Raw genomic sequence first — 17,013 nt, 5'->3', positions numbered from 1 at the left:
TGCAGGCAGGCGCCGTGCTGAATGTCACCCCCCTCAGTGATGACACATGGGGCAGACCACCCTCCCGCCCCCTTCCTCTGCCCCTGGCCTAAAGTATAGGCATGTGGTGTAGAAGTTCTGACTCATACTTCCCCCAAGGTGAATGCAGCCCACTAGCAACGTGCATTAGCCCACTAGAACTTCAGTAAGTCCCTTCGGTCTTCTTCCTGCCTGAGACTGCAAATATGAGAGCTTGCCAACATGGTACCATAACTGGAAGGCTGCACTTGACCTGGGAGCTCACAGGTTGCACAATCCCACCCTAAAACTGTTCCCTAATCAGTTACAAATAATGCTGCAGCAAATATGTGGCATTGGCTGTAATTCCAACAGCTTGTTAAGGAGACTTCACAGAAGGGACACAGTCGCTGCCAACTGTGAAATATCTGTTTTTACTATTCTTATTGTCCCCTCTAGAATGCAGGATGAAATGTCTCATAGGCCTAAGAGGCTCCCTGGGTATTTGACTGGTATGAGGTAAAATGAAGACTAAATGAGGAAGGAGGGAGGGGGCTCAGCTAGTTTGCAATACTGTTATAATGACTTGGGATCAGATGCCAAATGGCTTCTAGCCAACTTTGCTTTAAGTTGGAAAAATGCCCTCCAGGGCTGTTGTTCTGGGTTTTTGTTTGAACAGGGGTATGTATTTATGTGTGAGGGGTGTAATGGAAATACTGACAGAACTCCTAGCCTCAGAACAGAACAGCTCATGAGGTGAACAGATCCAATTACATAATGGGCCAAATTGAGATCTTTTATGAGGGATAATTCTCTGGCCCAATACTCTCCTTTTATGTGCAAATAAGTGAAGGCACCTGTGTGCGTTTGCTTATTGAACAATTCTACTGAAAAATAAGCTTTTTGAGCTTATGAAATACGGTGTAATGGACCTCTCCTGCTCCTTCTCTTCTTCCTCCTACTTCTAGACAACTGCTGCTACATCCTCTTCTCTTTTTCCTATGTTAAAACTTTTGTTCAAGCAAAAGTCATCTCTTATTAAGAATAGTGAACCCTCCTCTTCTTTGGCTTTCCTTCCAGTCCGCTCTTCCCCCATCACTTGATGCCCCAGAGCAGCTGTGATAAAATCACCTTTTCCTCCAGTGTGGTACAGTGGTACCTTGGGTTACATACGCTTCAGGTTACATATGCTTCAGGTTACAGACTCCACTAACCCAGAAATAGTGCTTCAGGTTAAGAACTTTGCTTCAGGATAAGAACAGAAATCATGCTCCGGCGGCGCAGCAGCAGGAGGCCCCATTAGCTAAAGTGGTGCTTCAGGTTAAGAACAGTTTCAGGTTAAGAACGGACCTCCGGAACGAATTAAGTACTTAACCCGAGGTACCACTTTATAGTGGTTAAGAGCGGTAGACTCGTAATCTGGTGAACCGGGTTCGCGTCTCCTCCACATGCAGCTGCTTGGGCTAGTCACACTTCTTTGAAGTCTCTCAGCCCCACTCACCTCACAGAGTGTTTGTTGTGGGGGAGGAAGGGAAAGGAGAATGTTAGCCGCTTTGAGACTCCTTCGGGTAGTGATAAAGCGGAATATCAAATCCAAACTACTCTTCTTCTTCTTCTTCTTCTTCTTCTTCTTCTTCTTCTTCCTCTTCCTCTTCCTCTTCCTCCTCCTCCTCCTCCTCCTCCTCCCCCCATTACTGTAATAATTGTGTCAGATTCATCCATCACAAGATCCCATACTAATTGTGGCTCCCCAGTCATAAATCTTCTCATCCAGATCAATCTTCTTGCAAATAGGGCTTTCAAGCAGAAGTAGAGCCATTCATGAGGACACAGACATGTGGTTTGCTGAGTGATGGAAGGTGACTCAGAGGTCTTGGGAGAATCCTCTACTGGAAGTAAAAGGCCTGGTCACTGGGTACAGCTGCATGCTGGTCCTATAGCAAATACTCTGCACAATGTTCTCTGGGGGAGAGCAGGATTGAGGCCTAAATGCTGAAAGATTATAAGATTTCCTTAAGAAGAAACCCTGTTGAGGCATTTATTAACTTAATGCATAATCTATATTAAAAACTAGCTTATGGTCCACTGCTATGATGAGCCATGACTTCTGCTGGCCCTGAACAACCTTCCTCATTCATGTGTCTTTGTCTTCTATGATTGCCCAATTTCTCTTGAGGCCATTGGTCCAACATCTTCGATGTCACATAAAGTTTGTATTGGTACATGTGGGAAAGGGCACATTTATAAACGTAGTGTAGTGAAACGTTTTCTATAACAAATTAAGTGTTGTATTTTGGATGGGAAATGGATGGGGATGGTGACTTCTGCTTGCTGTCTGGAGGTGATGAGCAAACTTTTTCTTTCATAAGCACAATTTGCCATTGGGAAGCGGAAAAGGTGCAACCCATTTGTCCCATGCTTTTAAAAACAGTGCTTGATTCCTGTCCCTATTCCTGATATGCAGGTTGCATGGCGATCTGACAGCATTTCACTGTCTGAAATCATAAGCTCATTCAGAATGGAATCAATAAGCCCCCTATGCATGTGTGCATGTGCGCACACACTCTGCACATGTTGACAATTGCACAGCAGTTAAAATAATGTCAGCGCCTTGGTTTGAGGTTACACACACACATGTTTTATACCTGATGGGTGTTCACTTAGGTTGACAAAGTTGCTATTATGCAGCCCCTTGTCGTGGGAATCCTATTAGTGTCAGTAGAACTCCTCTGGGGCAAATGGTTCCATTTCCCAGATGCAGGAAAATCCTTCAGTCCATAGCCCTGAGCAGGTATTCTAGGCAGTTTTGCACAAGCCGAGCAATAAGAGAAAATCCTCTGTCGCCTCTTGTCATAATAGTGTAGAGCTTAATGGGAGGTTGGTAATAATGATGCATGGTTTCAGAGGCTAGCTTGCACAGCTTGATGGTAGGAATCCTCTTAAAAGCACACATTATATTAACCATATAAATAAATGAACAAACACCAAAGAGCCTGCCCTCCCCATGAATCCCTGCTGGTCTGCTCCCTCAAACAGTAACACAGTGTGGTTGCCATTCACCCACTTCTACACCCAGAACATGGAAAGCAGGGGGAAGAAGCTGTGGCTTCTGGGGTGGGGTGGGGTGGGGAAGCACCAACCACCGTGGGTTACAGGCAGAGTATATTCATCACCACTAAGTGAATTGCTGACTTCCTCCTTTAGTTGCACCACAGATTGCTGCCCTTTCCCTCAGAGAGCTGAAAAGTTTTACATCTGTTGAAAGAGAGCAGGATCATGCAAGTTCCTCATCTCCGTGGTTTTCCCAGACTTTACCCAGTCCCCTCAAGTTTCAAGAGGTGTTAGCATATGGTGCCTTTGCTATTTTCTGTGCATCCCTCTGCAATGAGGAAAGCTAGATTCCTGCTGTATTTTGGAAATGAAAACCAAGGTTCTCCGGAAAGTGTGTATAAGGTGACAAATATATGGTCCACTTCACCATTCCAAACCAACAGTGAAAGTTGCTCACAAGGTACCATTGCATAAGATTGGGAGATGCATCAGGAAGGGACTTATATCTCCCAAAGAGCAATATACAAATGTCTTCAGAAGACACTCAAGCTTGGCTTCCTGTAGGCACCAGAGCGGAAGGAATTTCATACCTGGGATCTGTTGCAGGGAACGTTTTCTATATGTGGCATGCCAGTGGTCTTTGATACATCATTTTTGATGTGTCCTAGGCAACACACTGCTGTATCTCTTCAAGGCATCTTGACCTCAGTTCCAAGAAACACACCAGCAACCTTGGCTCTCTCTGCTTTGACAGTTGTTCAGCTTGAAAGAATTTTGCAGGGGAAGAATCTTTTATGATTAAGGCATACTACTAAAAGTACAAGTGTGACTTTGTTTTTCCCCGTGTTCCATCACAAAAAGGCCCTTTCCTGCCTCCCTGTTCTCCCTCCTCCCCAACAACCTCTCACCTCTTCCCAAGAAGGGAACAAAGAAACTCCAAAAAGAGAAGCAAAAGTTGTCCCCCCCCCCCCACCTTCCAAGCCTGCATGTCTAGGCAAGGACCTTGGCCTAATCTGTGTCTGTCTCTTGAGCCCTTTTATGTCTGCTCATAGGTTGAGATGATTTATTGCTATAGGTTCAAATCAGCATGTGAAATATAATTTAAGATCACAGCTTAATGCCAACTTCTCAATGGAAGTTGCTGACTCAAGCTTAAGGCGACTTTTCGTTTGTTCTGGGTTGCTTATTCACATAAACTTCCAGATCAACATATGGCTCTGATATTTGCATAACAACTCCTCTACTTTCTAAACATCATGCCTTTCACTCCATTATTCAATATTTGTATGCCTTATACATGCAAAAGCTTACATCCTCCTCAGTTACAGTTGCTGTATTGCTTCCTGGAGGAGACTGCCATTGTATACCTTTGAATTTCTTGATTAATCTTCCCTCTCTGGGCCAGTCATCCTGCACCTCTCCTGCCTGCTGTAGTGAGTAGCGCATCAGAAGTGCTGCAGAGAGGTATTGGACTAAAGCACTAAGCTGCAATTCAGTGCATGATTCAAGGTGTAGCCTCATTTTGGCATACAGCTAATTCCAGCAGTCCTTACTCCTAAAAGTAGAGGGCAGATGGATTGTGGGAATCAGTTTGTGTGTCCATACAGATGTCCACAATGGACTCCACATATGGTTTCCACTTTAAGTCTCTGTTTTGGACATTCTACACACATATAAGCTATGTAGAATGCTTCTTTCAAGCCTAATTTCATCAGGGGGAGAGGCAATGGGGTGATCCTGTGGGCATCACATGAAGCCTCTGTGGGCACATGTGTGGCTCTGGGTGCCATATTAGAGAGCTGTTTGCAACATCATACATCCACTGACTCACCTTGTTTACTGTTGTGGGAGACAGATGAGTCAATGAGCATTGAATACTTTACCTTCTTAAATAACAAAGGCTGTAGCCTTCAAACAAATCCCAAAGAAGTCAATGAGAACCTTCAGCATACATAAGTATGGTGAGGGTTCAGCGGTGTTGTTGTTTTTTATTTAAAAAGGGTACCTAAATTTTCTAAGTTAGTTTATCCATCTATAAGCTTCACTGATAAGGTGTTTGGAAATAAACACTGACAGATTTACCAGAAGCCATGTGGTCAGTCCCACCATCTCAATCTCTAAATTTTAATTTAACACCTACATTTCCCAAGTTAAGAACAGTTTTCTATCTATGAGTTTCAAAATCAGCAATGTGGAAATAAGCAATGACCACTGAAGCCCATGTGGCAAGCCACTCTCCCACCTAATCAAATTTAATAACACAGTATTTATGGGATTAGGGATTAGAAAACCAATCCCAAATCACAGCATTTTCCATACTAATCTCCTTGCCAGTCATACGTACTCCAGCACAATGCCTTATTTGTTTTATTTTGCATGAAGAAAAGACCCTCCTGGAGGTTGTCATTCTTCATATATGACTATTGTGCTGATGTCACCTTAGGCTGATCCTTTCTCCATCTCAGCATTGCAAGTACACGATGCTGTTAATATGTACAGTAAATAGAAAGAAGAGTCCTGTTTTGAGGAACCCAGTAGACACTGCTAAGAGAAATCTGTGAGGTACAATTCTGTTACATTGTACCAAGTTAGATTTGTTTTTACTTCTGCAGTGTATCTGGCATTGCACAGAAGAGTGAGATGAAGAAACGGATTTTGTTCTGGAACAGGATCTTACGAGTTGCAAAAGATAGCACAGCAGTCACTGTGTTGAGTCAGTGTTAAAACACTTGGCTGGAACTTTGCTTTATTCATAGGAAGCTAGAGAAGTATGGCAAGGCCATTTCCTCTTATAAATAGCCCCTGGAAGAGAACAAATGAAATAGAGACGCCACATCCTTTCATTTAATTTTTCAATGAAAATTTTGTTTTGGCATCACTGAGAGTTTTAGTTAAAAAGTCCACCCCCCTATTTATTATAAAAGGTAAAGGTAAAGGTACCCCTGCCCGTCAGGGCCAGTCGTGACCGACTCTAGGGTTGCGCGCTCATCTCGCTCAAGAGGCCGGGAGCCCGCGCTGTCCGAAGACACTTCCGGGTCACGTGGCCAGCGTGACTAAGCGGCATCTGGCGAGCCAGCACCAGTGCCACACACAGAAACGCCGTTTACCTTCCTGCTAGAAAGCGGTCTCTATTTATCTACTTGCACTTAGGGGTGCTTTCGAACTGCTAGGTGGACAGGAGCTGGGACCGAACGATGGGAGCTCACCCCGCCGCGGGGATTCAAACCGCCGACCTTTTGATCAGCAAGTCGTAGGCTCTGTGATTTAACCCACAGCGCCACCCGCGTCCCGTGGCCTATTTATTATACTTTTTAATAAATCCACATTGGAGGAAGGAACATGTCTAGCACGATGAGCTAAAAAAATCACAGAATGTTCACATGTCTTGAAAAAGATAGATAAAGTTGGCCTGGAATATGTCATATTTTCCAAAAATTCACATGAAAGTATTGGCAACATGAGCTAATGGCTGTAGGAATATAATACCCCAAATCATGGTCAAAAGAACAAGCCCTCCATAGTTTGGAGAATTATATGGATGCAGCCAGTGTATGTGGTTGAAATGGAAACTCCTGGATTCATCCATACTTAAGCATAGCTTTGTTAAAACTGTGTCTCTACGAAAAAGGGACTGTTACTGAGGGATGGGCAGTGTCAGACTAGCTGTACTTCAGCAATAATTAAATTGGTTCTGATTTTGTGTCTCTGCTGTGTTTCAGATATCATGGTTCTGTACACTGCTTAGAATATTTTTCATGAATGGGCAGTATGAGAATGTTGTAAACAAATAAAAGACTCCTTTAGCAGGCAGCACATGCTGTTTTGGACAAATCCAAATGACATGCATTCTTCCTAGGTTGCTTGTTGCTCCCTAAACTTGTGATTTGTTTCCGTGCTCAGAAAACCGTTCTGGCCATTATACGCAGACCAAGTGGGCTGTGCTTAACACGCTTTTGTTTTCCTCCAAACGTGATTCTGAGTTGTTTTCTTTGAAATCCCGTTGGGATATCTCTCTTTCATTAAATATAATGCAGCTGTTAAAATAGCTGGGGTCATCCAGGGCAAATCATAAAGCAGTTTCCTTATTGAGATCTTGGGCATTTCTGAATATTTTAGCATCACAACAGATTTATATACTGCAGCTCCAAAATGCCACAATCACTCTTGGTGTCAAGATCAAGTGCCTAGCTTTCTTCCTGAAGAGATGTGGTTAAGATTTTTTTTTAATTTTGAGTAATGACTGAGGAAAGGGTCGTGTCTGAATACCACACAAGGTCTTCTGCTAGGTAGCTACTTCTGAATTACCTTTACTAGTAAATAAAATGAAGGTTCTTTTGGATTTTTTCTCCCCATGCTAAATGGCTCTCTGTAGGGATAATCCATCAGTGGGTTTATAAATTCTGTTTTACATATAGCAGTGGAAAAACCTGAGGACTGAGTGCATAAAAAGCAATGTGTGGGTAGGAGGAGGGATGCTAGAAAGGTTTTGTTTTTGTTTTTGTTTTAAATAAAACTAACTTTATTCCTCCCTCATTAAAAAGATACATTTGGCATCCTCAGAAATGTAGACTGGTCTGATTTTGTAAAAGAGAACTTTGTACATTCTTCAGTAACAGAGAAATTTAGCCACTGTAATGATTGACAATAAAGCTGCCTTAGTATTTTTATTAATAAAGCCACCACAAATTTAGCGTCAAGATGTCAGGCGAGATGAACAATTTTAAAGTCATTTGATGTGTCCTGCCATGAAAAGGAGAAATGGAAAATCCTTGACATGTCAGCTGGCTGCTCATAAGCAGTGTCTCATCGAAATCTGCATGCTTGTCATGGTGCCACCAATCGTGGGGTTGGGAGGCTTCATCAAACAGTTGGCATGTATTCCTTCTCCTAGTATAAAAAAAGCAAAGCAAGACATGTGTCCAGAATTTGGGGGAGGGAACCTGATTGTGTGCAGGCTTGTTGTCCTGGGTAACATTCTGCCGACAGGTGGACTTTGTTTCAATCAGGTCAGGGAAGCCTATGGAAGTTTCAGTAAGCAGAATTATATGATTATCCATAATCTGAACTCCCATTCTATTCCTTAAGAGACTTGTGACATGGATTTGATAGTATTGTTTAGCAAAAAATAATCTCTCACAAATATATCAACTGCACCTCCTATTTCTCTTTCAGGCCAGTATTATAAACTATAATAAATAATTATAGCTTTGGTCAGGATGCTAAAAATTGACTCTTTAAAAAATTGACAGCATAAACAGGCAACAAACATCTTGACTGATTTTGATATTTGCAAAAGTAATTTCTGAAGCTCCCATTCTTGATATGGTTTTGTGATGAGTTAAATATCAAGGATAATTTCAGCGAGACAAACAGGCATGTGGAAGTCCTCAATGACTGGCTGCTTTCCTTCAGATTGCAGAGTGGCTCAATTTGAGCCTCATTGCAGCTGGGTCACTCCTTGGCCCATCGCTCTAATTACTTTCAGTTATTGCTTCTTCGATGGGGCTTGGCTGTCAGTTGGAAAGAACTTTTGGTCATTACTGACTTGCTGACCCCATGACCTAGAGGTGAAAGACCGTGTATTCCCTTTCTAATTCGCTCAGTCAGCCAGTACCCTTAAATCAGCAAATAATTATAGACTTATGTATACTAAGTCGCTTAAATCCCAAAGATTAGGCGACTACATTCTTTATATATATATTTCCTTTCAGTCTAGCACTTGAGAAGGATTTAACTGTTAAATACAAATATTTAATAATCGCTTTATTATTTCTTGATTCACATACCCTGAGCACACTTGCTAAGGTCAGTGGGACATACTTCTGAATACATTTATTTATTTTTGTTTTTTAAAAAAACTACCTCACCTCTTTCTCAGAAGAGACTCAAGAGGGCTAACAAAGGATAATGCAAACAGATTAAAATTGTTCTGTTTGTTTTATAACACCAGAAAAACCAGAAGTATATACTCCAATTAATAAATTAACAATAGCGCTAACAAATAATTCTGCCTATGTGTTAGTAGCTCTGAACAGTCAATTCTTTATAGCCCAACCTTGATGGTTTGGTTTTCTTCTTATTCAGCATTACTTGAAATAAACACATTTAGGACCAAACTGAAAGATGCTGCTCTAAGGCAATCTTGCATCCCCTACAGCAGCAGTCGAGGGTGAATCCTGGCAATCACTTGATGGTGAAGGACTTGAAGAAACACAATTGGGGCTGCAGCTCAGTGGTAGAGCATCTGCTTTGCCTTCTGAAGGTCCCAGGTTGCATCTGCAGCATCTTCAGGTAGGACTAGTCATGACAGCAGCCTGGAACCTGCAGGGTAGACAATACTGGACTAGGTGGATGAATGGTCTCATTCAGTATAAGGCAGCTTCTGATGCTCTGGTGCTTGAGATCATTATGCAAGGATTCACCTACCCCGTAAAAGCTCTCTCACTTCTTTTCAATTTCCTCCTACAACAAAAAACAAAGAAATGGGAGTAGGAGGTGAATAAATTTCTCAAGAACCGTATCTTGTATGTTCAGCCTACTAACCACAAATATAGAAGAAGGGTGTCATTTAGACAAATATTCAGCTGAGAAGCTTGTGCAATCGTATTTCTGCGCCAACATCTTACGGCTTGTTTAGAAGAGCTGATATCTTTTCATTTGGAGGTTAGAATAGCCTCTATGAAGGCTTGCTAATTGTTTAGGAACTAATATCCAGGTGTTAACTCTTTGGATCTTTTTAGGGTTTGTTTGTTGTGGGTATACCAGAAACCACAGAAGATTGCAAAGCCGTGTCATCTTTTTATTGTGCTCTCAAGTTTTGCATCTCTCAACAGTGAAAGTCTCACTTATTCTGACTTACTTCGTGTGCTTTCCAGGAAACATAATGAGCTCCAGTCCTAAGGATTTCTAATGTACTACTGATGTCCTTGGCTAAAATGTTACTCTTAAGAGTTGTGTGTGAAAAAGGGGGAAACATGCATGATCCATTTTTAACAAGAAAAAGACGCTTTCTTCTTTATCTCTTCAATATAAGAAAGAGTGAAGTGTTCAACAAATTTGAAGACATGCATGGTTCCTTTGTAATCATGAGTTTTTGATTAAGGAAATCAGGACAACTCTGCCTTGCTTAGTATATAGTGAATTACTTTGTTTTTTTGTTTTGTTTTTAATATAATCTTTATTAATTTTTCCATTTTAACAATCCAATAAAAACCACATTAAAACGTTCCAAATTATAATACAATCAAAAAAGCCAAATGTTCAGTGCCAAATTATATATCTTTTGGGTGACTTCCCATTCTCTGAAGTTCGGGGGGTGATGATCTAATCTCATACTGCATTTCTTAATTAGTGCAAATAGCCCAAATAAAACATTTCCTATGTTGATCCTTCATTTTATAGTGAATTACTTTGAGTGGTGTGTTTGTTGCTGCTCAGTTGGAAGCTTTTTTCCTGTTCATGCCAGAAAGGAAGTTAGAACCTCTATGGCATCCACTTTGTGAGCACTCTCTTGCAACTTCATTGAAGTCTTTGTAGTTGGTACAAACTTTGGTAATGAATATGTCCTGTACTCCTCATACTACTGATTGGGGGAATAAAAGGTAATGACAGCAGAGTATGTTAACCAAGGAGAATATTTAGAAAGCAATGCATGGCAAAATGCTTTTGGGCTCATACTATCATGCCTGAAGTCCTAACTTTCTGTAGGAGTCCAGCATTGTACAGTGGTACCTCAGGTTAAGAACTTAATTCGTTCTGGAGGTCCATTCTTAACCTGAAACTGTTCTTAACCTGAGGTACCACTTTAGCTAATGGGGCCTCCTGCTGCTGCTGCTGCCACGCCACCGCCGCCATGCGATTTCTGTTCTCACCCTGAAGCAAAGTTCTTAACTCAAGGTACTATTTCTGGGTTAGCGGAGTCTGTAACATGAAGTTTCTGTAACCTGAAGCGTCTGTAACCCGAGGTACCACTGTATAAGTTCTTTTGAAGTACAGTTCCTTATAGCTAGTACTTTTCTGTCTTTCAAATTGTACAGTGAGGGTAGCTGCCTCGGAATTCTCAGTGGGGATATTCCCATGTCCTGCCCCTGCTTGAACCTGGATACTGTCTCTTTTGAGGTTTACATCATGGGTGCTATTTTAACATTTGCAGAAGCAGCATCAGTAGGCAAGAAGAAGAAGCTTTCATCTGGCCCAGGAAGGTTCTCCTTCAGAAAAGTGCAGAGAGTCCAAGTCGGGCAGCCACTCTCAATAAGTAGCCTCAGAGATCACTCTAAGCCTCTTATTTACTAGGTGGATGTACATGTGTCTGTTAAAACAAATAAATACATTGAGGATTCCAGGGAGGCAGTATCCCCCTTTGCTCCCACCTGAGACACCCATGAGTATACTCAAGAAGTTAAATTGCCATTTCTGTTGTGTGTGTGTGTAAGGTTGTGTTTTCTGGGCAGGATTCACTGAAGGACTCCCATTCCACCTGTGCAGGGGGGCTTCACCTTGCCCACTCTCCACCCCCTCATGTCTCTTGAAATTGACTCTGAGGGGTTTGGGGAAATTCCCAGAACAGCACACAGTGGGAGGAGAGGCAGGATCAAGCTGGGATGCTTGTGCAGATGAAACATTTGTAATAGCGTGACATTGAATTCCACCCCATGTTGGGATGCGGATAATTTTTTCACATTGTATAATAATTTCTCTCATATGCTGAAATGTATAAGGCGTGAGGATCCAGCCAAAGTTAAGCAAATTTGCCCTGTCAGGGTTGGCCAGCCCATGACGCAGGGTGAGGCAATTGCTTCAGGTGGCAGATCTGCCCAGCTGCAATGGATTTGCTACACCACTGCATCCCCACTCACCACTGTCTGTCTCATTTTACTCCCCTGGCTGCCTCATGTGTGCATATATACAGCGGCATTTTTAGTTTTGCCTAGTGTGGTAAAACGTCCTAGGCTGTGTCCTGTTCATTCAGTGGGAAAGTTAAAGTACAGCCTTAGTTGAATTATAAGATCTAAAATGCTTAAAGTTGGCAGAATCATGTGCATTGTTGTTCTCCCTTTAAAGTAAAATAAAAATAACAAAACAAAGTGACAGTAAATTTTATTTAAGCTCAAAATCCGTAGACGTGGTTTCCCAGAAGTGTACTTTCTTTACTAATATCATTAATTCCCGCAATTTTATGCAATTGCTATGGCTGCGGAAAGCTTTGAGAATGGACAATTTTCAAAGAATCCCCATTGAAGGATATAAAATGTTTTAAGATTCTTAAGTGATGTTACCTATGCAATTTTTAATAAATAGTCCAGACCAAAAGCTTTTTCTTTTTACCTTGGCTGCTGGCACAAAAGGCAACTTTAGATTTACAAAAGTAAAAATACTGTTGGCAGGAAGTCAACTCTAAATTATTATTATTATTTTAAAGTTGAAAGCTTGGCACTTTTGGGGATTCGTGCTCTTTCTGGTAATAATTACAATAGCTTAACGAAGACTTGGTGAGCAATTAAACAGATCTATGAATGTTTGTGTTTTTAATTATTTTTTGGAATGGGATCAATCGTCCTCCATGAATCCAGTTTTTTTGCATCTTTCACAGAAGAAATGTCTGAACTGCTATTTTTTTCTTTGTTTTTAAGGACTGGGGAGCTGGAATATGTATGTCTAAGATGGAAACATCCACCTCAACTGCTGCTGGAAAGAAAGAAGGGAAAAATGCCCTTCTGGAAGGCAATGGTTTTAATGAAACAATGAAGAAAACAACTCCTTTAGGAGCAGCCGCAGCAGCAGCAGTGACACAAGGAGGTACTTTTTTGTTGTTGTTTTGTTTCCCACACTTTGAAAGCAACAGGGGCTCTTTTTCATTAGACTGTTAGGTTTTAATATGAACAGAGGCATATGTTCATGTGTGAATATGCTGAGTTTATTGGGGCTCTTGGTCTTAGAAAGTTAAAGCAACTGAAAGTTGACAGACTGCAGATCCCATGCCTTCACAGAGAGTATATGTTTAACGAAGCAACCTGGACCTGTTTTGAGACGCATGTGGCTTTTGCATTCAAATTAACTCCAGAGATAGTACTGATTGTCAGTTGTTGCTGTTTCCTGGATTCCTGTGTGGAATGAACAGAGCAATTCATCTTCAGGAGGGGAATGCAAAATGTTCTGTCTTCCAGCAGAGAACACCATAATTTACAGGTTTTGTGGTTTATTTTGCTATTGTCCTGTCCTGTCCTGCAGCAAAAATTGAACTATTTACCCAAACAGCTGATTGTTGTTTAATTTAGGTGTGTGTGTGTTTTTAAAGTTATAGTTAATATAAAAGGAATTCAGATCATGATGGCCCCATGGTGACTAACGTGAATCAGAAAGAATATGGAAAAAGTGGCTAGCCTGAAAGGACTAAAGACTCTTATTAACAGAGGATTATATCCAAAAGATCCATTGAAGTTAGTCTATTGATTTAAATGGCTCAACTCTGAGTATGACTTACTTCAAGGGGCTCATTTTCCACAGGCTGCATAGAAATAGTTGTCGTAGCAAAAGTGAGTGTAGCCAGACACACAACTCTCCACCTTCCATCCTGGCAAGCAAAAGATACTATGACAGTTGAAGGATGCATTCCATCCAGGTAAAACGACTTGAGGGGAATGCAAAGCAGGGCCAGTAATGGTTCTGGTCCAAAAAGAGGGCATAGTCTGGGCAGAGTACAGAGGGCCAGTCTGAGAGGTCTGGGGGGCTGCATTTGGCCTGTGGGACTCATTAATTGGGTATCTCCCAGAGAAACCTAACTCTAGTAAAAATGGGGTTTTGCAAACCGGAACTGCCTGGGAGTATGCTGTGGATTGCTCACTGAACCCTACATTTGTGTACAACTGACTGGGAAATTGTTGGTATTTGCTGTTGTAAGAGAGAATCACACACAGCAAAATCAGAGAACTGTTGCTTGCTCTGGTTAGACACCAACCACTCCTTGTTTTCCTTGCATGGGACAGAATGACCTCTCACAGCAGGAAATGAAGGAACAAATTAGCTGAGACTTGACCGGTGGAATGTGACAAGTGGCATTTTCAGCTGTATAAACTTTTTCAGCTGATTTTCGGCCTTTCAAAAATATTTCTCATTGCTGGACATGACTGTGTTTCAGAATATATCTTTGCCTCATTCTTTTGACACTACATAGTCCCTTGAACAGAAGAATGTAGGGAAAGTTCCCCACCCCCCCTTGCCATCAGCTTTCTTTGTTTTCTTGGCTATTTGGTAGATAACATGGGCTTGCCAGGGGAAGTGAGAAAGTTTCCCATCTCTTTCTTTATAACTACTTACAATTTCAAAAGGTGTAAGCCTATATTTCACCTGTTCAAAAAGAAACCCCCCAGTTGTTGTTTTTCTGTAAAAGCATCAAATATGCAGGACAATGGTTAAGGGGTGGGCAGTGGGGGAAATCTTTTAGAGATCACTGACAAAACAGAACAACAACAAATGTTACTCATAAGCTCTGGACAGAACATTATTGAGAGATGCCTCAAATACAAGATAAAACCATTAAAACCAGCCACACAACTGTATACCATGGGTTGTACTCAACATAGTTCTAAGGCGAATGCTCCATCAATGCAAGGATTTCTCCTTGTGTAGCAGAAAGTTTTTCCCCTACGTTACCTGTCCCCTGAATCTGTTCTGGGGTTTCCCCCATCCTCTGTAGCAGATTTGTGGACAGCGCAGGGGACTAGCAGGGGTGGGAGAAGGAAGGAAATCAACTTGCACTAGCACAAAACATTTGCATAATACCACCCCATATTTTTGAACAACCACATAATACTGCTATGATACAACAGTGTTGTGCTTACCACCCACTACTCTAGGGGAAAGCCAGGCCCAGGTCATGATGCTTTATATTGGTATAAAAGCACTGAAATGTTTAGTGTGGATTATAAAATGACAGCTTGAAATTTCAGGTAATTGGAAATTTAGAAACAGTAGCATCCAAACACCACATTGTGATGGTAGTCAGTCAGCAACATTTCCCAGATCTTAGTTGAGGGCTGTAATATGCCTGAGAGACTCCCACCAAAAGAAGTCAAGAAGTATGACATCTGATATTCTAGCTGGCTTATCCATGGAACCTTACTGTCTAATACAGCTGAAAAATGAGTAACTGGGGCAAGTATACTCCATCACCTACCTCCAACCAAGTAGGTGACACACAGAAGGCATTGCTAGCCCTGCCAGTATGGTTCTAGGCTTCAAACTTACTTTGAAAACCATTTGAAAAGGATCACTATGTCATACTCACCAGTATCTGGTTGGTATTTAGTAGTATTTGATGGCTAATATGTAGTAGTGATCAGTATTTGACAGTTCATATGTGAATTCTGTCAAGCTCAAAACAATCAAGAAATACCATATTAAAAGCATTTATATTTTGAAGTAAAAGAAGAATCACATTCAAAATATAAATTTGAAATTGAAATACCTTGTTTTAAAATCTGGCTGGTCAAATTAGAAAAGTTAATGAATGTTGAACGTTTGTAAATATTTGTTTCAGCTCTTAATTGAAAGTGTCAAGTGCCTTATCGATAACAGTATGCCCCCCCCCGAACCCCACAATAATGCACACCCCTCATGACACAAATACCAGCTTGGAGAATTGATGGTGTTTACGTTGGCAGCATTTCCCCCCTGATGTCTAGCTCTGTCAAGACTAATTTTAGCATTTCTAAAGCTGGGTAAAAATATGGCCTCATTACTTTGATGTCAGAGCATGGTTTACTATTAGTATATTCTGGGGTTTATCATTTTAGTCATGTTTAACACGGCTACAGGAGGCATGCACTATTAAATCTGGCTTATTTTACATTCCTGTCCGGGATTATTTATTTGGAACAATTTCCTCTCTATCAAAAGACACAGCTAATGCTGAGTTTTAATGTGTTATTTACACACAAAATAACCTATTTACAACTTGGTATCTGCCGGAGGGAGAATGAATGGGCTGGTGCTCCCTCCATTCTGTTCTATCGGAGTTTAACAATCTGGATTGCTAATAGAACCATTTATCATGGGGTGGTAATTTATTTTATGTTAGTTGCATAGGTCTCACTGCCTCTGATCTATGGAAATACTTCGTGTATAATGAAGTCCAACAAGTCATTTGGTGTAAACATGGGAAAGCCAGGGTTGGAGCCAGTGAAAACCAAGATGTACTCTTTACCCTAGGTAATATTTCTCAGAAATTAATGCCTTGGTTGATTAAATAAAAACCCATCACCTTGCACATGTGCTTTTAAGTACAGAACTGTTGGAATGGAATATTGTACAGGGTACATTAATGCTGCAGAACGAAGAATATTCTGTGTGGTGTTTTTTAATTTGAGGCTCCAATAGACTGCTTCTTCAGATCAAAGGTCTAAAAGGCTGTTGTAGATGAGGTCAAGAAAGCATTTTCTCCCCTGTCCAATTGATTTGATATCCCAATTGAGTTGATATCCAATGGCACGCCAAGTCCCCCCAATAAAATATTTGAGGGGGCTGGGCCCCCTCAAATTGTGTGCTGGATATTACATGAATTGGCTGACTTCAGATGCACCATCGCTGAGTGGACTGGATGACCAGCATGCCAGTTGGGCAGTGGGAACAGGCACATCCTAACTCAGCTGCATACAGTGGGTCTGATCTGCCAAAATTATTGTCCAAACCTTTCCCTTTGCTGGGCTGAACTATCAGCCCACAGAAATGTAGTTGGTACCCTAGGAGACTCTGAACACTAACATTTCCTGAGGGGAGACTGTACATTTCAGGGGGGACAGACAAGCTTTATTTCAGAAAACCTTGCCCACCATTACCAAGCTTCTCATCAATGAACCCCTAATGTGCTTCTAAGGAATATCTAGTTTTGTGGGACACACAGTTTGCAAAATGGCTGCAGTAAACTCTCAAAGAGCTTTAAAATTATATCCAATGATAAACGGACCAAGA

General features: G+C 41.4%; 1 protein-coding gene across 1 annotated transcript in view; it reads left to right on the top strand.

Annotated features, from left to right (window-relative positions):
• Window positions 1-17,013, top strand: part of GLI2 (GLI family zinc finger 2) — a 191,346-nt gene that overhangs the window by 32,183 nt on the left and 142,150 nt on the right. The window contains exon 2 of the mRNA XM_083430377.1: window positions 12,678-12,843. Coding sequence (XP_083286503.1) covers window positions 12,699-12,843 — 145 coding nt within the window. The 5' untranslated portion in view covers window positions 12,678-12,698. The remainder of the gene's footprint in view (window positions 1-12,677; window positions 12,844-17,013) is intronic.

The sequence above is a fragment of the Podarcis tiliguerta genome (genome assembly GCF_965153285.1).
Source record: "Podarcis tiliguerta genome assembly, chromosome: 1".
NCBI lineage: Eukaryota > Metazoa > Chordata > Lepidosauria > Squamata > Lacertidae > Podarcis > Podarcis tiliguerta.
The sequence above is the reverse complement of the archived record's forward strand: the minus strand, read 5'-3'. Positions and strand labels throughout refer to the sequence as shown.